The sequence below is a fragment of the Trachurus trachurus genome, assembly GCF_905171665.1.
Source record: "Trachurus trachurus genome assembly, chromosome: 15".
Taxonomy (NCBI): Eukaryota; Metazoa; Chordata; class Actinopteri; order Carangiformes; family Carangidae; genus Trachurus; species Trachurus trachurus.
In genome coordinates, this window is record NC_139906.1 from 28,442,222 (window position 1) to 28,467,412 (window position 25,191).

The following is a 25,191-nucleotide window of genomic DNA, read 5'->3' on the forward strand; positions in this document are numbered from 1 at the left end:
AATGGAACAAGGTACAAACAAATGTTTTTTTCCCTAGCTAAATAGAGAGTCTCCTCTTTCATTTGAGCTGTTTGGTGTTTTCAGAGTTATAGTACAAAATATTCTGTGGGTCTTGAAATATTACTCAAAATGCCCCGAAACGCTGGCACATGGCACTGACCATTTTATAAAAGGGCTGGCACTCAATGAGTTAAAATATTTTTTTTTACAAAAAAATGGCAACAAAAACAAAATCGCAGCCAGTCACAATAAATACTTAGGGACTTGGGATTAAAAGGTTAACCTCTGTGGTCCCCGCTGCTTTCCTCTTCCTCATTATGACCAGTGAGGGGCCCGGAGCCTTTTATCCAGACAATACAGTGGTGTAAAGGGCGGGACAGAAAGCTACAGTATGGAACTGTTCTCAGACATGTTGGTTATCTCCATGTGGTGCAGTCAGACTGAACAGCTGGGCTGCAGAGCTGTCAGACCACACTCTGCCTCCAGTTGTTTTAATCATGTTCCTCTGTCTGACAGGGTGCACCATGGAAAAGCAGAGGAGGTCATCTGTGATCTGTTTACAGCTCAACAAACATATTCAATGAATTTCACCCTCTACATTTTTTTTTTGATCTGCGGGTTGTTTTGAGGACTAGTGTGCATGGGAACTTTGCTCTACACTGGTATTCCCTGAAGAAAAGAAACATCTAATTTGTTTGTTTCTTACATAAGCCTGCTGACCAGCCTTGACAGTACCCATCAAACATGTTGTATAACTTCAAAACATCCATCTGCTGTCCAAACCCACTGGGACAAACACACATGATAATATTCATCATTGATCTCAGACAGGGAGACTGACATTATCTGTGTCTGATTGTTATTCTGCTGCTGACACAAGTCAATCGCATGAAGAAATTCATCTAAACAACAAAAAAACCCTTTATGTTACTGATGTGACAGCTCTTACATGAAGTGAGAGTTACAGTAGGTGTTTCCCATCATGCCATGTGGTTTTGTAGCTGGTTGCAAGCACCTGGCTCCATAAAGTGCATTTGCCTTGATCAGGTGAGGATGTTGTTGCCATGACATCAGAGAGACGTATGACTGAGTTGGACTGAAATCTACCATGCAGTCTGCCTCAACCTTTTTAAAGGGATAGTTCACCCAAAATTCAAATTTCACTCATTATCTACTCACCCTCATGTCGACTAAGAGCTGGGAGAATTTTCAGAGTCCTCCGTTCCTTCTCTGAGTTACGGGGGGGTCCGCGCAGCAGTATTTGTCCATATAATGGTTGTGAATGGATATCACGTGAAATCACGTGAGATTTGCACTGACACAGGAAGAGCAGTGAACCGAGACACTGGGAGCTTCCGCTACAAACAAGCTTAAAATATAGACTTATTTAATTTTTTTCGGAACAATTTCTCATGTCGGGGCTTCAATACAAGAGGGACATTACAGACGAGCAGTATGGAGGTATTTGGATGTTTTTTTGGTGTGTCTTTTTGGATGAAGAAAGTTGGTATCCATTGACAACCATTATATGGACAAATACTGTTGTGCGGACCCCCCCGTAACTCAGAGAAGGAACGGAGGACTCTGAAACTTCTCACAGCTCTTAGGCCCCGTCCAGACGAATTCGTTTTTTTCGAATCCGGATAAATACTTTATCGGATCGGCCTCGCGTCCACACGGATCCGGCGTTTTCAGGGGGTGAAAACGGTATTTTTTGAAAACGGGTCCCAGAGTGGGAAAATTTGAAAACGCCGCCCCAGCGTATCCGTCTGGACGGCCAATACGGCTTTTTTCAGAAACGATGATGTCATGCCCCCCGCCGCTCTACCTGTAACCTGAGACACACACACACACACACACCGCTGCAGCAGCTGCTGCACAGTCTATGCACGTAACAACAACAACGGCCGACTAACGTCGCGTCGCTCAGACGCTGCGGCTGAATCACGTCTGTTTAATCATCACTGATCGTCATATTTACTCTGACACGACTCCCTGTCAACATTTAATCCATGTTTGAGTTTGAATACAGCGGGGAACTTCTTCTTCTATTGAATTACAGCGGGGACTTCCCGTCTTCTTCTCTGTCTTAAAGCAGAACTATGCAACTCGGCCGGAAATAGCTCGCTCCTTCGTTGGTTTCTCTTTTTTTCCCTCTCCGGGGCTCCCCCACAGTTCTGGGAGGCACATGTCACTGTCGTAAAAAGAAAAACTCGCCGCCACCACCTCCTCCACCCCCTCCCTACACGTGCTTGTGTTTACTGCTGAAGGTAGAGAGCGGTGTTTGCTAAGCCCTGCTAACACGGAGCTAATGCTAACACGGAGCTAACGCTAATACGGAGCTAACGCTAATACGGAGCTAATGCTAACACGGAGCTAACGCTAATACGGAGCTAACGCTAATACGGCCACACACAGACAAAGACACAAAGACACAGACATACACACACACACACACACATGAATAAAGGTTCCAAAACGCGAAGGTGTGTGTGTGTCATGATGTATTACATTATCTTATAAAAGATCCATGGTGTGTGTGTGTCCGTGTTAGCATTAGCTCTGTGTTAGCCACAAGCCGAACTTCATCAGTACAAACATGTTTCCATGGTTTCCTCTGACTTTCCGAACTCAAACCAATCACGATTCATGACATGCATGACGTCATCTGCGTTCTTATCTCGTACTGCCGTAAGGCAGTTTCTCGCGATAGTTCTATCCATTGATGAGATTTGTGACACCGAGACGGAGGACTGATCTTGCAAGTGCGGTTTTCAGCCAGTGGGGGGGGTGGGCGCATTGGCCTAGACCCCATTCACCTCATAATAGGTCACTCTACCATCACAGTGACTCTGAGCCACAATAATTACAGCCCAAATCCTGCATAGTTCTGCTTTAAGTGTTTATGTGTGGCAGGCAGCGCTGCAGCGACACACACGCCTGCAGTATGTAGGTACTACAGCGTTTTGGGTCGTTTTCACTGGATCAGTGTGGACGCAGATATTTCTGAAAACGATGCCGTGTTTACGGAGATTTTTTTCAAAACGATTAAGAAAAAGATCGGATTCAGTGAAGCCGCGTTTTCGTGTGGATGGGGCCTTAGTCGACTTGAGGGTGAGTAGATAATGAGTGAAATTTGAATTTTGGGTGAACTATCACTTTAACCAATCAGAGAAGCTGTCAATCAATACAGAGACGCACACCTCCTTCCCTGAGGCTTCAGCCAGTTTTAGCTGCTGGATGACGCTGAGGCCGACACATTCCCTGATTCCTGCATCATGACGGGATGATGATGTGTCGGATTCAGTTGGATTGAACTTTGAAGAAGCTTTGAGGGCAGAGAGGAGAGAGGAGGTGGGACTGAGCTTTCATTCAGGAAACACTGTTTGTTTTGTGTTCTTGTGGATATTTGCACAGTGGAAGAGGGGGGGAGAGATGCTGCCGGGCTGCACTGACTGTGAGGACAGAGACAGATGTTACCGCGGTGAGTTAAGTAATGAAGCAAGACCTTTGATAAAAATGATGGATGATAATGGAACTTTCCAGAAAACTCCCAAGTTGAAGGTGAAGTGAGGAACCAGGCAGACGTAGTGGCTTCATTTACAAAACTTGCGCACTGTATTTTATAGTTTGATGGTTTTAAATAACAATTAAATAAAATGTCACACTGCCCTGAAAGGAAAGATGTACAGATGAGGAGCTGCATTTTATGAAACTGTTAGGAAAGATCCACAGCGGTGTTCTAAGACTAGGTCTGAACCTGACAGCTGATGATACGTACCTGTGTGATAAAACTTTCCAGAAAACCCCAAGTTGAAGGTGAAGTTAGGGACCAGAGCTCTCAGTTTGTTTTGAATGTTGAGCAGCGCCTGTGGAAAAAAAGGTGAAATACAGCATGAGTTCAAACTTAATGCACAACAATATCAAATCAATCAAATCAAATAAACTTTATTTGTCCCGGAAGGGACATTTGTCTTGGGCAAGTGGCGTCGTATCTGCTGCTTTGTACTTGTAATACATACACACACAATACATACACTACAGTAGCAACAAGGGCACACATATCCAAGAAAGAAAAGAGAAAAAGAGAAAGTGCGGAGAGTGCAATAAATAAATCAAGTTTCTAAGTACACTTATTCCAAATAATGACAAACCACTGATCAAAGCCCAAGTCACATGTAGCAACGACTGACATCTTTACAATGTGGGATATATTTTAAAGTGCTGGATAAAAACTATACTATAAATATTTTACATTCAAGACATCTTCCCCTTTTCTCTTATAAAACATCTCGCCATAAATCACCCTCTAACTCCAGGTTATCTTTGAGGAGCTAGGGATGGGGACCGAATTCAGTACTTTTATGGCACGGTACGGCTCGGCACGGCACGGTTTAGGTGCTTTTCCATTACAGCTGAGTTCTTCATAGTACTTCCTCATTGGGGTCTCGCTCTCTTTTTCAATCCTCTCATCAGCTCCAAACTCACTCGTCTGCACCTCGTTAACGGACCACAGTGTGGTTTTCCTCACAGCATCATTTAACTCGCATGAAAAAAAACAGCAGTCACAGTACAGATCAGTGGGCGCTGTTGTCGGTGTGTTTTTAAAAGTAGCGGTTTGAGTCTGGTGTCGGATGTCGAGCTCCCGACTCTTCCGGTGACGACGCTCTGGCCAATCAGTGGGAGGCTGACGTCATGTTTTAGTATCGCTTCGCCTCGCTTGGAACCTGGGCTGAGGCGTTACCAAAAAAGTACCAGGGGCTGGTGGAAAAGCAAAAAAAACAAGTAGAGCCATGCCGCGCTACACTCTTAGAAATAAGGGTTCCAGGGTTTCCCCCAGTGTATTATAAGCCTGGCGGCCCGCCAGGCCTTACTCGACCCCCCGCCAGGCTAAACATCGTTTATTAATTTTTTTAATCAGTTTTTATACTCAATAAACACGTGATCAGGTGTCTTTTTCATCACCTGACAACGTTACAACTTCGTCGCACATAACGGGACACGTCACGGACATCATGCTCATCAGACAATAGACAGCATCAGACCGCTGCTTCACCAGCTGACCGAGAGGAACGCACTGAGTCCACGTTAACGTGAGCCGAGCCGCAGCTCCAGAGGCTCAGTCAGCTGCTGTAGCAGCTGTTAGCTGGTAGCTGTTAGCACGTCGTCCCCTGCAGCGTCAGAGCTCCAGACTCCTGTGAGCCGCGGGGCTTTAACCTGATGTGAAAATGATCCATTGTTTCATTTTTCAGCTCGTAACGTTTGAGATCACACATGTTTATTCTAGTAGATCAGTGAGTGTCACGTTTCCATGACGACTGACCGGAAAAAGAGCGTGGTACGTCATGTGCACGTGACTCCAGATGTAAAAAATCTTGGAGCAAAATAAATAAAACAAAACAAAACATGGATGATGGATCTATAATACATCCATGGAAATAAGGCTAGACTTTAACAATGGAGACACCAGGCAGTTGTTTTTTAGTTTTTAATGCAAACAGTTGATGTTATTAATTTAAATATCTTTTTATAATTATAAGGCTTACTTTTTTTGTGGTTGATTGAACAGCATTTCAAGAGTGCCTTTCTGTAAGACTCTGCTATAGCTGGTGTTTAAATATGTTACATAAAGTCTTATAATAACAGATGTTTATGATAATATTTTCAAATTTCTAGTCAACTTTTAACATGGATCTTAAGGCCTTATGGAATCACACCTGCTAAATGCTACTGCTCCATTAATGAATCTGTTCCCTACAGGGCCCTGCCATCGGTCAGGGTCAGGCCCCGTCACAAAAAAACACGCTTGGGCACCGGTGGCCCGCCGATGGGCCGCCGGTGCCACCCTACCACCGGGCTTAACAAGTTTTCTGGGGGAAACCCTGGGTTCTAAAAGGGTTCTTCTAGAAGGGCCAGGGTTCTACCTGAGGGTACCTTGAGGATGTTGTTATGATGCTATGTGAAGCCCTTTGAGACAAACTGTTTGTAAAAATGGGCTATACAAATAAAACTGCCTTGCCTTGCCTACCTGGAACCATTTGCTTCTGAAAAACCCTTTCCCGAAGAAAGGGTTTTTCAAGGGTTCTTGGTAACACTAAGGGTTCCAGTAAGAACCATTTTGATCCAGAGAACCTTTATAAAAGGTTCTACCAGGAGCCAAAAAGGGTTCTCCTATGAGGACAAGCCGAAGAACCATATATGGTTCTACTTAGCACTTTTATTTCTAAGAGTGGAAAAGCGCCATACCGACTTAAAAACAGTTGTCCATTTTTAAAAATAAAATCACAGACTGTTTTGAGAATCGGTACCAGAGAATATTAGAGAGCACATCTCTCCTCTCGTCAATAATATCCACCAGTAGGCTACACCTAGCTTCTCATCAGTCCGCACCTTGCAGAGTTTGCGCTGCACCTCAGTTTCATTTGTTTTTTATTAGACAGAGTTTCACACAGAACCTTCTGATGGCTGTAGGAGTCTCTCTGTGTTTCTTCTTCTGCCACAAAAGGGAACATTTAAATTTTTTCAGACCAGTCTCAAACAATTAATTGATTTTTCATTGAATGACTATTCGATTATTCGAATATTCTTAAAGGCTGAGGAGTTGTGATGTTGTTGAGAAATAAATGTTCAAAATTCAGAAATTTGTCTATTTTTTATAGACAAAATAACTTTAATTACCACACATACACACAAAAAGTACCGAAAATAGGTACCGTTGTGTACCGGTTCCCAGGTACAGAGTATCGTGTATCATATTGATTCAAATGTGAAAGGTAGCCATCCCTACGAGGAGCTCTCTGTTAGCAGCAATCATCCTCCTGACCATCCCAACATTCATCCAGTTTCCCTGTCACCACCATGTGTCAGTGCAGCGATGGTGTTATCCACGTGATGAGCAGTCAGGTGTTATAGACTCTACCGTTCCAGCCTGACTGATGGACAGCTGCTGAGATTGTGAGGACAGCCCGTCCTGTTCAAAAAGTTTAAAAAGTAAATGGCCACTGCAAATATAAACCGTTACATGTCTGGATTTCTGTAGGCTCACTTGCAGAAGAAGAAGCAGAAAGCCTCGAGCTATAATTAGGACATTAAAACCTTTCCAGACGTTTCAGAGACTTTACATCTTCACGTCACAGAAAATCCTTCCCCACAGAAACACAGAGACCGGCCGGGTCCAGTCTGAGGAAATCCACACCGTCCCTCCAGAGCAGGAACAAAACCCACAGAGGAGAAAGCTGAGACTTGATCCCAGTTAACATGAACCTAGTAGGAGACAGTTTGAATTACACATCCTCAATCCCTCTCAAGAGGGAGAGGGCATGGAGCATGCTGGGAATAAGATTTAACACGAGCTCAGATTTGCATTAGCCACATAAAATCAAGTCAAAGACAAGGCCCAGCAGCTCTTAGAGGTGGAATAACATAAACATGCACCCACATGCAGACTGAGCCCTGAAATAAACAGCTGCAGTGGAAGGTGTTGGTGTTATGTGATGTTGCTGCTGCGATGTGAAAATGACATCAACAGGTCCAGACGCTTCTCTGGCTATTTTTACTGGGAGATGTGTGTCACACATGAAAAAACAGCCAAGATAACAGATCACTAGATCACACAGGCAGCATGTCTGCTCTAACATGTTAAGGTGTGCCAAAAATGAAAACCATCGGGTGCTGTGTGTGTGGGTGTGTGGCAGTGCTGCTTGTCTCACTTTCACTGGCATCACAGCTATATAAGCTGTGTCTTACAGCCATTCTGTTGAAACACTCTTCAATAGGAAAACAACTGAAGATGTCAATACATGAGTCTCCAAATCTGGTTCAAGCCAAATCAAGTGCTGGTGTAATAAAGTTAAATAATATAGTTAAAGGGATAGTACAACATTTTGGCAAATTGGCCCATTGCCATAATCCCTTTGGTCATAGCAGTAGGTTTGTTACCTTTAATTGTCAGTACAAGCTATTTTTTAGAACGGTGGAGCAGAGTTGTGAACTGCTCAGAGCTACGCTACGGAGGCTAATGGGATTTCTTGGTTTCCCTCATCCAACAGCTCCAAAACACTGTTGTTGTTGGATTGTGTATTTGATGAGTTTGATGAGGGAAACCAAGAAATCCCATTAGCCTCCGTAGCGTAGCTCTGAGCAGCTCACGGCTCTGCTCCGCCGTTCTAAAAAATAGCTTGCACCGACAAATAAAGGTAACGAACCTACTCCTAGAACTATAGGGATTATGGCATGGGCCAATTTGCCAAAATGTTGAACTATTCCTTTAAAGTAAATAAAGTTGAATATAGTACTGTAGATAGATATGAATCAAAGCAGTGACACTGGAGCATTTTTTCACATCAACAGAAGTTTTGACCAGGGGTGCCCGAACTTTTGCATGACACTGTAAATATCACTTGTGTGATCTTGTGTGTGATTCTTGAGGACAAGGTTCACCCACCTCCACGTCTGACACCTTCATCCTGGTCCCCTCCTTGCCAACAAAGATGTCGTCCACGTCCACCAGGATGTGGCGGTCCAACGACAAACACAGCCTCTTCCCCGTAAGGTAGGCGATGGCGTCGACGAACACCAGCTTGTGAAGCCAAAAGTTCAGGTTGTTCCCGAAGAGAACTCTTTGAATGCCATCGTGGAGCCCCAAGTCCTGGACCACCGTGGCGTGGAGCGCCCGCAGCGGACTTGGCCCAAAATGAGCCAGCGCCTCGGACGACTTGGTACTGGCCAAAAGCACCGGTTCGTAAGTCGAGTGGTTGGACTGGAAAATGGTCCAGTCGTCCCCCGGTAACGGGCCCTGCTCCACCTGGTTGGGCTTGGTGATGTAGAGCAGGGGGGCGCTGGGGTTGATGCGGTAGTCCCTGAGCCCCAGGTGCGAGTGGAGGAAGAGGGGGAACCCTTTGAGCTGAGCGCTGAGGAGCGAGTTCTCGTTGGCCTTGAAGAAGCCGATGACGCCCACTCCGTACTCGGCGCAGTACTTGTCCAGCAGGTCGCGGTTCCACGCGTCCAGGTTGACGTATTTCAGCACGTTCTCGTAGATGATGAGCGTGTAGCGGCCCCGGTTGCGCTCCGTCAGCGTCGGCATGTCGCCTTTGCCGGGGGCGATCTCCGTCTGGTAGTGGAAGCGGCTGGACTCCAGTATGGCCACGATCTCCTGGCCCAGCTGCGAGTAGATGCTCTCCACGAACACCAGCACCACGGGCTCCGTCCTCGAACTGTCCACCGTCTTCACCTGTCGCAGGCGGCCTTGGCGCGGGGGGAGGAAGAGCGGCGCCCTTTGGACACCCGGCCCTCCTCCTCCTCCTCCTCCTCCGCCTCCCGCCGCCCCGGGACTGGCCCCCGGCGACATCCCCCCTCCCCCTCCGCAGTCACTGAAGGGCAAAGGCGGGGCCTCCTTGATTTTGGGGCTGTTGGAGACGTAGTAGGCGAGGAAGGCCATGGACAGCAGGCAGAAGATGATCAGTGCCAGGATGAGGCGGTGGAGCTCCAGCTGGCGGAATCCTCGCATTAGCTTCCACACGCCCAGACCTGCACCGACCATGGTGTCGGGGTGGGGTGGGGGAGGTGGGGCCGGGCGGAGAGAGCGGAGGGGCGGAGCGGGGGCGAGGGCGAGGGGAGGAGGAGGATCGAGCAGTAGACACCGACACTATGCTGTGCTGAAGAATAGCCATTTACACTAGGTCACCATGGCCAGCATCATCCATTACCTGCTCTACAGCTGGAGCTCTGCAGCACAGAAACACTCTGGGTGACTCAGAGGAAGGAGGGAGGGAGGGGAGGAGGGGAGGGGAAGGGGGGGCAGATGGTTATGTGATGGATGGAATGTTAAAAACTCAGGAGATCCGACAGGGAGGAGTGGATGTTGGTGGAACAGCAGCAGGTGGTCTCTGTCCTGGACCTGGATCTGTGGTCCAGAGCCTGCTCAGGTCTCTCTCTCTCTCTGTCTCTCTCTCAAGCGGCTGTGTGGGGGCTTCTATGCGTGGACTTGTCCCACTGTGGTGAAGCCGGCAGCACGTGCAGTCTCTCAGCAGTGGGGGGGTCTGCGCTGGTGGTCTGTGCTTCGGGGCTGGACCCCCTCAGGCCACCGAGCCTGGACATCCCACTAAATGACACCTAGAGGACGAGAGCACAAAGGGGAGGAGGGGGGGGGGGGGGGGGGGGGGGACAAGGACGGAAAAGGGAAGAAAGTTTTCAGTTCAGCGTTTGTTTTGTCTGTTTGCCCCAAGAATCCATCAAAAACGGACTAGTGGATCACACATTAGCACGGAAACATGTTCACACAGTTTGGGAAACACAAAAATTCTCAACATGAAATGAAAAGTCTAAAAGTCTAAATCAGGGATCAACCAATTATCAGTTGATCCCTGATTTAGACTTTAGAATTTAGAATTCAGCCGTTATTTGGCATTTTTACAATAATGGGCGTCAACTGTTTTTTTTTTTCATTGACAATGGATAAAATAAATGTATTTTAAAGGTGCTCCTCTGGCTCTGATGCAGCGTCTCTCTTCCGCCCACTGAACCAAGATTTGTGTTGAAGTTTGTTGTTCTACAAAAATGTAAGGTCTTTTTTATCACAATTTTTTACAGTGTACAAAAAAGAAACAAACAGTTTACTGTATGCAGTCTGATGTCAAGTGTGTGCTTCTTTATTTTGACACCAAAGTTTCATTTTTACCACACATGAATATTGGTTCTAAATATTGGTTATCGGTCAAAACGTTGGCTGCAAGTAATTGTGGGAAGGCATTTTCTCTCCGTGTTTTTTCCTTTCGTAAAGGAAGGTCCAGCGTTTCCTGCGCGTCCTATTTCTATGCTCTGATACTCGAGGTATTTCACCTCATTAGAGAGGAAGTCCTCGCCTCTGATACACACGCTCTAAAAGTCTAAATGGAAAAGCAAATGCAGCAACACAAAGACTGTGATCTAGAATTAGTACTTGCCACGATCCGCAGGGGGGATCGATACGGAGGCTTGAAATGAATCAGGTGTTGATTTGCTAATGGACCTACTCAAGCGTGTTCTCACTGATTCATCATTCACAGGCTGAATAAAGAAGCTGCCCACTCATAACTCAATGCAATTTATCAATTCAGTGAAGTTCCACACAAGCACAGCTGCTTCACCGTGGCCCTGAGGACATACTCAGTCGAAGTGTGTGTGTTGGTGTGTGTGTGTGTGTGTGGTCCTTCAGCCACCTCTGTTACTTTGGTCTGAATGAGACTGAAAGAATTTGCTGCTGTATAGTAACCACGTGCACACACATGTCACCTACAGGCTCTCACTGCTAATTAAATGGGCTCTGACACACACACACACACACACACACACAGTGGAGGAGGCTCAGACTATTTGTGTGTGTGCATGTATATGAGCGGACACTGGATTGAATAGATGAGGTTTGCAAAGGGCTGAGAGACGACTACAATTTAAAGAATACACACACACACACACACACACACACACACACACACACACACACACACACACACACACACACACACACACACACACACACACACACACACACACACACACACACACACACAGATTAATGGGAGCTGGCCCCTGATGCACTGTCAGTGTTCAGCCAGCCTGAAGCTCCCACTCAACAAAATTAGTCCACAATAAGAAAAAGTCCTACTCCTCCTGAGTATAAATGTGAATTAACAACTTAAAGGGATACGCCAACATTTTTTTGTGTGTGTCTTGCCTCACTCCTGAGTCCATGACCAGCAGGTAGACACCATCCTTTCGACTGTGTGTGCAGTAACAAGGGAGATACGGGCAGAGCTGGCACACCGCTAATTAGCTTAGCTCAAACGCTGGAAGTGTATAGGTAGTGTTAGCCTGCCTCCTACCCGAGCCGAAATCAGCAGTCAGAAGCTGATTTCATTTTAGCTCTAAACTCTGTAAATATATCACTTTATCAACATTTCAAACAGATCAGCAGTGTGTTGTTAATTTGTCTAAATACCAGCTGTTTACAATTTTGTTTGGATGAATTCGGTGCTACTCAAGCTAGCCGTTGTGACCAACGCACTTCCGGTTACTTTCACAAAATAAAACACCTGTTGCCCTTTACATACAGAAAACCATGACGTGCTAACGTAAGAAGCTAACCTACCCTCGATGTAGCTAGCTTGAACCAAAATAAACCGTCTTTGCTTGGACCCTCCATTTTGACCGATCTCGTCCCGTTACCGGCATTTGACCGATCAAGATGCCTTACCAGAGAGTTTTGTCAGCTCTGAGAGTTTAGAGTTACTGAAGAGTGTCTCTGATGACTTTAGGTGGAGGCAGGCTAACACTACCTATGCACTTCCAGCGTTTGAGCTAAGCTAATTAGCGGTGCACCAGCTCTGCCCGTATCTCCCTTGTTACTGCACGCACAGTCGAAAGGATGGTGTCTATCTGCTGGTCATGGACTCAGGGTGAGGCAAGATACACACAAAAAAAGTTTCAAAGGGGGGGGGGGCTGTATCTAGGAGATGTGAATGGCCACTGAGGACACGGCCACAACATTGTTTTCCTGCTTTAGAGGAGGAGGTGCTGTTGGGGCTGAAGACTGGACAGGCTCGGACGCTGAAACATCTTTGGAAAACTTCCTGTTTGTTTGTTAGTCTCAAACTGCCTCAAGTTCAAACGATGAGGGCAATGACATGAGATGTGGCCTCAGGAAGCTGTTTTCCCCCTGATATCGGCACAATGTCGGACAGGGAGAGCTAATTAGTCATCAGATTAATGGAGCTAAAAGTAGTGTGTTACAAGAGAAAAGCCACAGGGGTTACATTCCCTTTGTGTAAGAGCCCAGCCTTCCCTGCAGTATTCAGGACTGACTGACACTGGCGTCCATAAACACAGCGGGGGAAAATACTTATTAAATGCGTCAATGGTGAGCGTGCATAGAGGCCGTGGTGGTTGAGTGCATTACTCATTGTTTACCTGCTGATTCCAGGTCTGTCTAAAGCTCTCTGAGTCCTCCTTGGCTCTTTTGACTCTTGTCAGAAATCTTGCAGCAGCACTGGTCACGGCCGGTTTGAGGTGAAATGATGTTCTTTCTTATCACTTCCGGCCCCAACGGTGCATTCAGGGGTTTAAAAACACATTTGTAACCAACGGTGTCAGTATGTTTTTCAAGGTTGGTTAAAGGAGGACCTATTATCCTCATTTCAGGGGCTTTTAATATAATATTGGACCCCAGTGGGGGCACTATTGACTTGGCTTACCCCTTGAGGAAGTTGTTTTGCCTGGTAACTGAAAAGTTCAGAAATCGGCTTGTTTACTATATTATAGAGATGAAATTTGGCCACCGAAAATATTTGTCCAAAAATGGCCAAAAAAAGCATTTTCAGTTTTCGGCCGAATGACTTTTAACACGGAAACAACACAGCCAAAACAGTCTCTAGAACGAGTATCCAACATTTTAAAGAGCTCTTTGTTTTGACCCATCATGAGATGCTTCTTGTGTGACACCTTGGTGATGACAAACCTTTTTATAGGCATCAATTAGGACTAAAGCAGCTCATCTATTCTATTCTCTTCTAAACACTGACAGATTCCTGCTGCCTTCTTGTCCTTTCATTCCTTTTTGCACCTCCTCCTTTTCTTCATCTGTTCAAAACTCATTCCCTTTGTCATTTCACTTTATCACATATTTTAATTTATGGACAGATATGTTTTGATTTCCTTGTATGTGTTGATTACTTGGGTTGTTATCAACATCTGGTGAAGATTTCATGTCACTAGCGACATTACAGATACTTGTTTCTCCTCCTGTACATTCAAAAATCTGATTGAGATATACAGTGTGTGTCTTCATCATTGATTTTTACATACAGTACGCAAACTTTTTTTTTTTTTGGCTGAAATCACATTTAAAGAGTTTCCTCCAACACATGTTTGATGTTTCTGTGTGTGTTTCTAGGTTGATGATGAGGTGTCAGTGGTGAGTGAGCGGTGGCGTGGAGCGGGCTGACTGATGTGTCTGGCTCTGAGAGGAGAGGGCAGCCTGATGGTCAAGGAGACGATGGATGGAACAAATAAATGAGTGTTGTTGTGTGAATGGATGGTGTGTGACAGGGCTGAAGGATGAATGGGTGTAGGAGTGTGTGTGTGTGGTGTGTGGTTATGCAACTTGTCAGCACTGCAGCAGTGTGACTGCGCTCATATGTATGAACTGACTCACACTCTTCATCAGTTCTGTGTGAGGTTAACAGTGACCTCTGTACTGGGACATAGCTTCTACTCTACCAAGATGATGATGACCATGACTCTCCCACAGACTGAAGTTAATTCCATAGCCATGTTTCCATTCACATGATTTCTTAAAGGGATAGTTCACCCAAAATTCAAATTTCATTCATTATCTACTCACCCTCATGTGGACTAAGGGCTGTGAGAAGTTTCAGAGTCCTCTGTGGCTTCTGTGAGTTACAGCGGGGCTCCGTGCAGCACTGCATGTCCATATGATGGTTGCGAACGGAGCTCACTTTTCTTCGACCAAAAAGACACACCAAAAAACATCCAAATACCTCCATAGTGCTCGTCTGTAAAGTCCCTCTTGTATTGAAGCCCCAACATGAGAAATTGTTCCAAAAAAAATTAAATAAGTCTATGTTTTGAGCTTGTTTGTAGTGGAAGCTCCCAGCACTGCTCTTCCTGGTCCTTTCAAATCTCGTGCGATTTGCATTGACACCCAGTTCCCGGCTCCGCAAATCGCATGAGATTCCGGCAGAGCAACACTGGGAGCTTCCGCTACAAACAAGCTTAAAATATAGACTTATTTAATTTTTTTTGGAACAATTTCTCATGTTGGGGCTTCAATACAAGAGGGACATTACAGACGAGCAGTATGGAGTAGGGCTGTCACTTTTTATTCGACATTCGAATATTCGTTCGAATGTGGGGAGAAAAGTTCGTATTCGAGCAGTAATGACCTGCTCGATATGCAGGCTGCAGCAAAGATACTCTATTTACCGTCTTTGGCTGCAGTGCCCGGTGCCTGCATAGCGCCGCGGAACGTCCACCGGACGCGGAAGGGCCGCGAACAGCCGAGAAGCGGAGCCAGTTTACTTTCTGTGCCCATATTAACCGCTGGTGTGGTGTCGCGGCGTGCACCTCCGCGGCCGGCTCGCGCCGTGCAGCGTCTGGTCTATTTTGTGTGAGAGCCGCGAGCAATCGCGTCAAGCTGGGCAGGAAGTCAAACATGAAACAACAAGAGTATCCGGTCAATTTTCAAAATAAAACCCCGCGACTGTGTGTGCTGCGGAGGCGGCGGGGGGGGGGGGGGGGGGGGGGGGGTAATAATCGAATATATCCGAACGAATTACGGGTCATTCAATAATCGTTCGAACCTCATTTTTCTAAAAACTGACAGCCCTAGTATGGAGGTATTTGGATGTTTTTTGGTGTGTCTTTTTGGACGAAGAAAAGTGGTGTCCATTTGCAACCGTCATATGGACATGCAGTGCTGCACGGAACCCCGCTGTAACTCAGAGAAGGTACGGAGGACTCTGAAACTTCTCCCAGCCCTTAGTCCACATGAGTAAAAAAAAGTAAAATGAACTATCCCTTTAAGTTATATCATCTGTGAGGTTTCTTTCAGGCACGATCTCCCAGAATAGTTTGGAGCGCTGTTGTTCCCTAACCACTGGTCACCTCCACTGTCGTTAGCATTTAACGCTAGGTCGGCGCTATGAAGGTATTTTGATGATAGTTTGGTATGTTGCAGTTAGTTGGCACATAAGCACTATTATAACTTGTGCAACATTTACCATTTGTTGGTAGATGTGATCCATGTTTGCTAAAAAAGCTAGCTTAACTTGGCTGGTGTTCATATCGCTCAGTCGTTTCCAAGGCAACAACTCCAGCGATTCATCACACTTGGCTTGTGCGCATTTGGTTTTGCAATTCAGTCCAAAAATGAATGAAAACACCTTTGAAATGCAAGAAATGTATTCAATTTGATTGCAAAATGGCATGTGACGTCTTCACGGATACGGATTTTTATTCGATTTAAAGGTGCAGTGTGTAAAATGGGGGGAGAACATCTAGCGTTCAGATTCCAGATTGCAGCGCTCACATTCGCCCCTTCCGTCGGAAAAATGACGGTGGCCTCCGAGGACAAAAAAACTGGTTTACCACGAGTTGGGCGGCTGGGAGTATTTCAGGAGCATGGAGCGATCAATTTTACGATATGTCTGCTGTTTCCTCATCCTTCTTCTTTTCCTTCCGTCTTCGTCTTCATTGGTTTATTTACGAACGAGAAACGCGCTCTCTGACTGGCTGGATTTTCCGTTCGGGCTGCCGTACAAACATGGCGGCGGAAGATGGCGACACTCTCTAAAGCAGGGGTCGGCAACCTTTGTGACATGGAGTGCCAGTTTGAAATTTTCTTGTCAATGAGTGTGCCACTACAATAAAACAATGTGACACAAAAATACAAAAACATCATAAGTTCTGTTGTTTTTGTATATATGGATGAACTCATTTAATCTATATAGCCTACATCTAATCATATTTTGAAGATATTTTCCTGTAATTCACAAGAGGGACCTAGATCCTGTTTTAAAACACTGCTTTTCAGAAACTTAGCCTATTAAAACATATTGCAGTGGGAGGAAAATGCCGAAACAGAGACTACAGTGCATCCAGAAAAAAAAAAATCATATCATAGGCTTTATGCACAGTTCCACTACTTCCTGAACTTAAATAAAAGAATAACAATAAGGCTACAAAAACCAAACTAATTTTATTTTGTAGCGATGATACACTTATACAAATATATTCATGGGTAGTATTCAGATTTCGCCAATAAACCTAAATAAATAAATAAACCTATTACACACTGGACCTTTAAAGCTCATAGATGGAAACGTACTTCCACCGGCTTTATTCGCATTAATATTTTTAGCCATCTTCTGGTAATTCAGTTGACAGGTGGAAGGAAACATGGCTCATGTTTGCTTGTCAAGTCTGATACTTAACCCCTACCTGCCCCCACTCACCACAGCACACCCAGAGGACGGACACGATATTAATAATGCACCGCTATCATCAAGCTGCATCAATGATTCATCAGCTAGGCTGTACTAACACACACACACACACACACACAGCTACCACGCTCAGGTCACCGTGTGTTCACGGTGTCGTTTCAGCACCACGTTCACTTCTACCAGATCAGAGTGGCTGCTTTTCACTCCTTTGTGTTTTACTTTAGTATTAGGGCAGCACTGAAGAAAAAATTGAAACATTAAGAATAAAGTCATGTAGGAATATTACAAACAACTGATAAAATGAGCCCAAAATATGAAGAATATGAAGTTTTCCTTCTCAGGAGGCTCCATTTTTATAATTTCTCCTCAAAAACAACACATAATAATCATTAATCATAAATATAACTCTTTATTCTTAATATTACGACACAATCTTTAGATTTCCCCCCCCCCCCCCCCCTCAGTGTGGCCCTAAGACCCTGTTTTTGTTGTCTGAAACAATGGAGAATTACATCATTGGACAAGTTGTTTAAAGGTATAATATGTAGGAATTCCCTCCATCTAGCGGTGCGGTTGCATATCTGAACGTATTCTTGATGTTGCATTCACGTGAAATCGGGCAGACGTCAGACGCTGCATGTAACAGGATAAACAAGCGTCTATGTAAACAAGTGGTCCGCCAGCACGAGGCAAAACAATACAGGTGTGACAATATGTTGTCATGGTGATGTCGTATTGTTTACCTAACCCACGTTTTACCGTCTTTCTCTCGTGGAGTAAAATGACATCTGGTTGGTTTGCCGACGGCCATCTGTCTGACTGCACCTGAATGCAACATCAGTGCCTCCGTCCTTCCTCACACTACACAGTGGTGACAGTTGTAACAGGCCGAGCCCACAGCTCCGCTGAGTTTCTATGGTTACCTACGGTCACGCTGCCACTCAACGTAAAAAATGGCGATGCAACATGGCCGCCTCGGTTCGGTGCGTCGCCCACTTATGTATTTGTAACGACTTGTAACAACTCATTCTAAGGTACCAGAAAGCTTTCATTTGAATGTGGGTGTGATTCGACTTCAGTGAAATACGTATTTTTGAAAGCAATATAAGCCAAATAAGTTACATACTGGGTCTTTAAAGAGAAAAAAAAGGTAAAGTGCAGTGGACACAAACAGATCATGTGACCTTCTACAGCCTCAAAGTGAGTCAACACAGCCAACGTTCCCAAAAAAGTGAACACTTGAACAATGCAGGTCTAACTTAATAGGTATCAATTACTGCTGAGCTGTGACAGCAGAGCCAGCCTGGGTGTTTGATGGTCCTGACATGCAGCCTCCTGACACTAACAAGCCCACCGAGTGGTAAATTTTACTCGGCGCATAGCCACTCCCTGTCTGAGGCCGACGAGTGCTGCATAATGAAATGGCAGACGGAGACAGACGGATGGGTTTTAAGGTGAGCTACATGAGGGGGAGGAATAGATAATAAATGTAGTGCGGGAGGCTGGAGGAGCAGTGTGGGGAGAGTATGGTCATAATGAGCATCTGCCGTTTAATGGATTGCTGAGTAGAGCTGAACGCTCCTCTGGGATGCACAGAGAACAAGCCAGCAGCAGGGAACCAGCTCCCAACCAGCAGAGTGGAGGACGTGAATACCCACACAGCTTTATGGCGGCTCGGCCATTAGTAATAATGTGGTGCTGAGCAGAATGGGCAGAGCCTATAGGGAGCAGTAAGTGTTCCATAAATTACCAGGGTAATCTGGCCCGACTTTCATCTCGTTGCAGGGGTCAAACAGGTCGCACCACGGGACGAATGGAGGACAACCAGTCCAACGACACCTCTGTTGACTTAGAGCCCGTCCACACGGATACGGCTTTAATGAAGTCGCATATGTTTTTTTCACTGCGTTTTGGGGGGTGGAATTGGTATTTTCTGGAAACGGGTCCAGAGTGGGGAAATCTGAAACTGCTGCCCCCGAGTTTCTTTTGTGAAACGATGATGTCACCTATAACCTGAGCCACACCCCCAGACGTATACAGTCTGTGGACGTAATATAACAACAACAACAACAACAACTAACGATTACTGTCGGCCCCTCGGACACTGCGGCTGAATCTCGCCCGTTAAAGGGACAACAAGGAGTTTTGGAAAGTGAAGTGTTTCCACACTACATCTCCCATGAGCCTCCGCGCACACGGCGAAATTCTTGGACCGGCACAAGACAGACAAAAGCGAAAACATTTGCCAAGAATGTTTTCAAATCAAGAATGAGTGCGCACTCACACTAGGCAACCGTACCGTGCCCAAGCACGTTTGTCCCCTAAAGTCCGGATTCTATTGCTAGTGTGAGTGCAAGCGTTCCGTGCCTGAGCATGGTACACTTCCCTGGCCCGGCACGGTTGGGAGAGGTGTGCTTGGGCACGGTACGCTTGGCCAGGAATGCGCACGCGTAATACGCTGCGGGCTCGTTCTCCACCATGTGTCTGCAACCGCGTGTAAACAACAGTCACTTAACGATTACGTAGCGCTGTAAACATCGCTAGTTAACGTCGCTTTGATTCAACTTAAAGATAACCATGACAACCTGTCAAACAATTAAAAAGCGCTATTCTTTCTGCAGTCAGAGCGCATCCGCCGTGTTGGTATATCAACGTGATGACGTATGTGTCGGAGGCAACCGTGCTTCAGCACGCTTGGGTTCGAGGTAGTGTGAGTGCGGGCCAGCGGGGGACAGAGGAGGGGGGGCATTCGGGCTTCAGCACGGTACAGAACAACTGGCCCTAGTGTGAGTGCGCCCTGATTGTCGGAGGTTGGAAGACGATCAGATACCGTCGTAGTTCCGACCATAAACAGCGATTCGGCGGCGTTATTCCCAGGCAGCGTAGGGGAAACCGAAAGTAGGAAATGCTGGGCGAGCCAACCACTAAATAATAAACAAAATAACGATAAAGACAAAACAATATATTTATCGAAAATGGAGCCATTAACAAGTGGTAACGTAGATTCATCCACATTAATATGAGGCTTTTTTATAATCTAATACAAACTCCTCGTTGTCTCTTTAAATCATCATCGATCGTCATATTTGCACTGACACGACTCCCAGTCAACATTTAATCCACTTATAATATTTGGACTTCGAATAGAGTGGGGAGCATTTTGTCTTCTTTTCTGATTTTGGTGTTCATGTGGCAGTGTTACACACAGGCCTGGTATATGTACTACAGCCTTTTGAGTTGTTTTCAGTGGATCCGTGTGAAGGCAGATATTTCCTGAAACGATGCCGCGTTTACAGGAAACTTTTTCAAAACGGACAAGAAAAAGATGGTTTTGGGTGAAGTTCCTTTTCCATGTGGACGCGGCCTTTTGTCTTTGTGGACACCGTGTTCAGGCTGGTACATGAACATGTACCCCAGACAGTCCACCACAGCGGAGCATTCGGACGTATTTCAGGCTTGTAAAAAAGAAAACAGTCTGTAACTTCTAACTCCAGGGAGTCCTGCAATCAAAACAACAAAACACAGCTTATTGTGATCCCACACATCCCTCTCTTCATCCCTCCCCCTGAGGAATTCAGAGTATTTCCCGGCCCAGATAGGATTTGTAATCCCTTCAGTGAGTTCTGGGTCTACCCCAGGGTCTCCTCCCAGTTGGACATGCCCGTAGGGAGGGTCCCTCTGAGGCTCCTGATCTGACGGCTGAACCACCTCAACATGAAGGAGCGGTGACTCGACTCTGAGCTCCCTCTGGGTGTCGGAGCTCCTCGCCCTATCTCTGAGGCCGAGTCCAGACACCCTGAGGAGGAAACTCATTTCCGCCGCCTGTACCCACAATCTCACTCTTTCAGTCACTCTCCTTAGAGCTCATGACCACAGGTGATCGGCTGCTGAATGGAAACCTCTGCCTTTTGTCTCCGCTCCCTCCTCGTCCTCACCATGACTGTCTGATACAATTAGGGACGAACCGATTCAGCTTTTTCAGTCCCAATGCCGATACCGATACCTAGGCTTAGCGTATTGGCCGATACTCGATACTGATCCGATACCACTGTTGAATTAATACAGGTTTCTTCAAGTTATAGTCAAGTCTTTTTAACTCATTGAGTGCCAACCACGTAATTTCTCGTTTTTCGTTCCCATGCGTTGAGTGCCAAAAACGTGAAGATTTTTCGTTTTTTGCTTTTTTTTAAATTATGAAAATAGACACTTTAATACACATTATATGTAAATTTGGGGACTCTACGACGAGGAGAACTGAAATAGATGACGATCAAAGTCACATGACAGCTCATGATCTGGAAGTTTTTATCATAACTCGGCTTTTGCAAACGGAGTTCTGCATGCAGATGCAGCGCAGCTGCTCTGCTCTCACCTGCGCTGCTGCTCTGCTCTCACCCGCGAGGCTGCAGCAGCTCGGAGCAGAAACAGGAAGCTCTCAGCCGACAGTCCCGCCCGGTTTTCATCTGGAGCAACACCGTGTCCTCCCCAAAGTCCTCCCGCGGTAAAATCTGATGGTCTCTGGACCAAAGCAGACCGGCATCACCGACCCGTACCACAGAAGGACCGCGACCACCGGCGGGACCGGTCTTCCCGAGGCGCTGTGGCCGACAGACCCTCACGTTCCACGGCTAGAGGCTGTGACACGGCACGGTGCGTCTGTGTTATTGTTGTTTAGTGGACTTCATTGTCCCGTTCAGGGAAATTTGTCTTGGACTCTGTAGCTGCGCCATAAATGCCTTGATGGCCACAATGACAAAAAACAATACACCTCAGCCATACCAACCCAATTTCACTGTCCTATCAGCAAAGACAAATGAAATCCTTGAATTTCAGAGCGTTTACTGTAGATGAACTGTATCATCCCACTATTTTTCTGCTCTTTGTCCTCTACTAGGGATGTAACGATATCAAATTCTCACAATATTACAATACCTCAGTAGCAAGCCCATGATATTTATTGCAGTATCGTAAGGCATCATGATATCAAAATCTCACTGTGATAGTACCACAGTAGCTCCACAGTACGATATGTATTCCACTATCCATGAGTCAACAACAGGAACATTTTGGTCAAAAATAAAATCTTATCTGCCTTTCTCAATCTCTCCCCTTACCCCTTACAGCACAACTTTTAAGACCCAGATATCAAAATTCAAGACTTTTTCAAGACTTTCCTTCATAAATTCAATGCTTTTAAGACTTTTTACGACCCCGCGGGAACCCGGTAATAACTTGTACATCTTGCCATGTGGAAGACAGTGAAGGCCTCAGGCTTGATTTGAACATTACTTTCCTAACTTTGTAAGGCCGGGTTCAGACTACACGATTTAGTCTTTCACAGTGGTCGCCATGTCAGATTAAACGATCACCGTTCCATTAATCCTTCCCATGTCTTGGTTGGGAGACGGGTAGGGTTGCACGGTATACCGTTACTAGATTGGTACCGGGGTACTAACGCATTTAAAACGGTACCATACTGCGCTCAGATGGGACCGGTACTTTCATTCTGCGCCGCCAGCAGCGGTGACGTCGCCGCGTGAAGTCGCCGCATTGTAATTTGAGCCGCGAGGAGCGAGAGAGCGAGTCACAAACGAAGCAAGGTGCTTTTTATCATTACCGTTACAGCGCCACCTGTCCATGTGCCTGTGTTTGTGTGTGTGTCTGTGTGTGTGCGCCGCGCGCGAGAGAGAGACGGCCGCCACAGCCTCGTTAATAAGTTTTGTTTTTACCGCGGATCACCACTGGCTGCATGCTCTCTCTCTCTCTCTCTCTCTCTCTCTCTCTCTCTCTCTCTCTCTCTCTCTCTCTCTCTCTCTCTCTCTCTCTCTCTCTCTCTCTCTCTCTCTCTCTCTCTCTCTCTCTCTCTCTCTCTCTCTCTCTCTCTCTCTCTCTCTCTCTCTCTCTCTCTCTCTCTCTCTCTCTCTCTCTCTCTCCCTCTCTCTCTCTCTGTCTCTCTGTCTCTCTCTCTCTCTCTCTCTCTGTGAGTGAGTGAGCACGGCGAAGCAGAGATGAATTAACGGAACGATATTGCGTTGATGGGGGTGGGGGGAACAGAATCAATTTGGTCTACATATGGGAAACAATAGGTGTATGTTTGAGTAACATGAACATTTGTGTTTCATTCTATAAACTACTGATAACAATTTCTCCCAAAAATTACAACTGGTCAAAATAACAAAAAAAGATGCAATGTTTTCAGACCTCAAATAATGCAAAGAAAACAAGTTGATGTTCATTTTTAAACAGACATTTTTTAATTTAGGAATAGTTCAGATTAATATAGATGGAATGTTAATCCTGCAGCAGCAGTAACTGTTTACTGATTTCCTGTTTTATGGTCCAAAATTTTTCTATTAAAATAAAGCCAATAATGACATTTTTTGTGTTCTCTTTTTATGTGGAAAAGTACCGAAAAGTATCGAAAAGTATCGAAAAACATGTTGGTACCGATACCGGTACCAACATGTTGGTATTGTGACAACACTAGAGACGGGTAGTCTGAGCTGAAGGAAGTTTGCTGCTGCGAATAGCCTCTCATTGGCCAAAACAACTCACGCGGCGGAAGTCCCGCCTTCCTGTTGCAGGAAGAGAAAGGAAACAACAACAGGAAACCTCGGATATTTCGATATGACTGTGAAGATATTCAAAGAGTATGTTTATGCTATTTGCTATCCAAGGACGTTCTGGCTTGTTTTGCTACAGCAAAAGTTTTGTATATCAAGCTTGGCCCATTGTCTTCAGTGAGCTAGCGAGGCTAACGCCTACCCCCCCCAGATCAGCTCCATTATCTGATACCTGATCTAAGCTATTTAGTCAACATCTGGGCCGATATCCCTATAAATATGTCCACATTTCTGCTGATGCTGCACCAACAGGTCTGTAAACCTCATGCTCCATCTTACTCAAGAGCCCAAGATACTTCACCTCCTTCATGAGGGGAAACAACTCACCAACACCCACCGACATCTTCCAGCTGAGAAACATGACCTCAGACTCAGAGATGCTGACTCTCATCCTTACCACTGCATTATTAATACATTTTTAATGATCAATAATTAAAAGTAAAAGTAAATTATCTTTAAAAAAAAAAAAAGCCAGTAGAAAAAATACAGGAGGTAAATCATAGAGACACATATAACCCTGACAGACTGCACAGAACCTGAGATGATGAGAATCTAAGAAGAAAAACACACCGCTCAACAAGAAACTATAATTCATTCGGCTGCTCATTGAAGAGTTTAAAGGGATAGTTCACCCAAAATTCAAATTTCACTCATTATCTACCCTCATGTCGACTAAGGGCTGGGAGAATTTTCAGAGTCCTCCCTGCCATCTCTGAAGCCGTTTTCCCACCAAAATTAGCGGGTCGACGTGGGTTTTTTAAACGCGGGTCGACCCGCTAACAATCGGCATTTGGCCCCTTTCCCATTGACCAAAATGAGCCGAGTCTGACCCCCCGCTGAGGGATCAGAAGAGCAACCATGTTGCCCCGCTCTCATCCGCGGTGCAAGAGACACACACAGTCATGCCACAGCCGCCCGCCGCGGAGTGTCCGTCCGCCGAGGCAGACTCTCTGGCTGGCTGACCTGGAGCACCAGGACCGCGGAGGACAGAGAGTCTGCTGCGGCCGGATGACGGACGTCCGCGGCACAACACGTCAGTTAAACAGACTGTCGCTTCTTTTCTTTTCTTTTTTCTATCGTTTTTGGTCAGTGTTCTTTGATGTTTTGATCCCAGTCTCGAATGAGAGCGGAGCTTTGTTTTGGTACGTGATATGAGACGTGACCGGCGCGATGACGTAGCATCACGTAACGTTCAGTGTCATCACGTAAATTAGCGGGTTGACGCGGGTCTGGCGTTCCCACTGCAAGCCGTTCGGAGCCGAGCCGATTAAAGGCGATTTTAACCCGCGTCGCTTGCCAAGTCGTTTGACCCGCATCGACGCGGCTCGGTGCGCCTTTCCCACTGCCACCAAAAGCCGATTGTTAGCGGGTTTAAACGGGTTTTTTGGCCAGTGGGAAAGGGGTATGAGTTACAGCGGGGCTCCGTGCAGCACTGCATGTCCATATGACGGTTGCGAACGGAGCTCACTCTTCTTCGTCCAAAAAGACACACCAAAAAACATCCAAATACCTCCATAGTGCTCGTATGTAATGTCTGCCTTGTATTGAAGCCCCAACATGAGAAATTGTTC

The 25,191-nt window shown here is 45.9% G+C and overlaps 1 protein-coding gene across 8 annotated transcripts in view; it reads right to left on the reverse strand.

Moving 5' to 3' along the window:
• The window catches only part of ndst2a (N-deacetylase/N-sulfotransferase (heparan glucosaminyl) 2a), an 84,085-nt gene that overhangs the window by 19,641 nt on the left and 39,253 nt on the right, over positions 1-25,191 (reverse strand). For all 8 annotated transcript variants that reach the window (XM_083987962.1, XM_083987964.1, XM_083987967.1 and 5 more), the window contains exons 3-4: positions 8,444-10,110; positions 3,782-3,869 (exon numbers count right to left, since the gene is read on the reverse strand). In XM_083987962.1, the coding sequence (XP_083844088.1) occupies positions 3,782-3,869; positions 8,444-9,538 (1,183 nt within the window). In that variant the 5' untranslated portion in view covers positions 9,539-10,110. The remainder of the gene's footprint in view (positions 1-3,781; positions 3,870-8,443; positions 10,111-25,191) is intronic.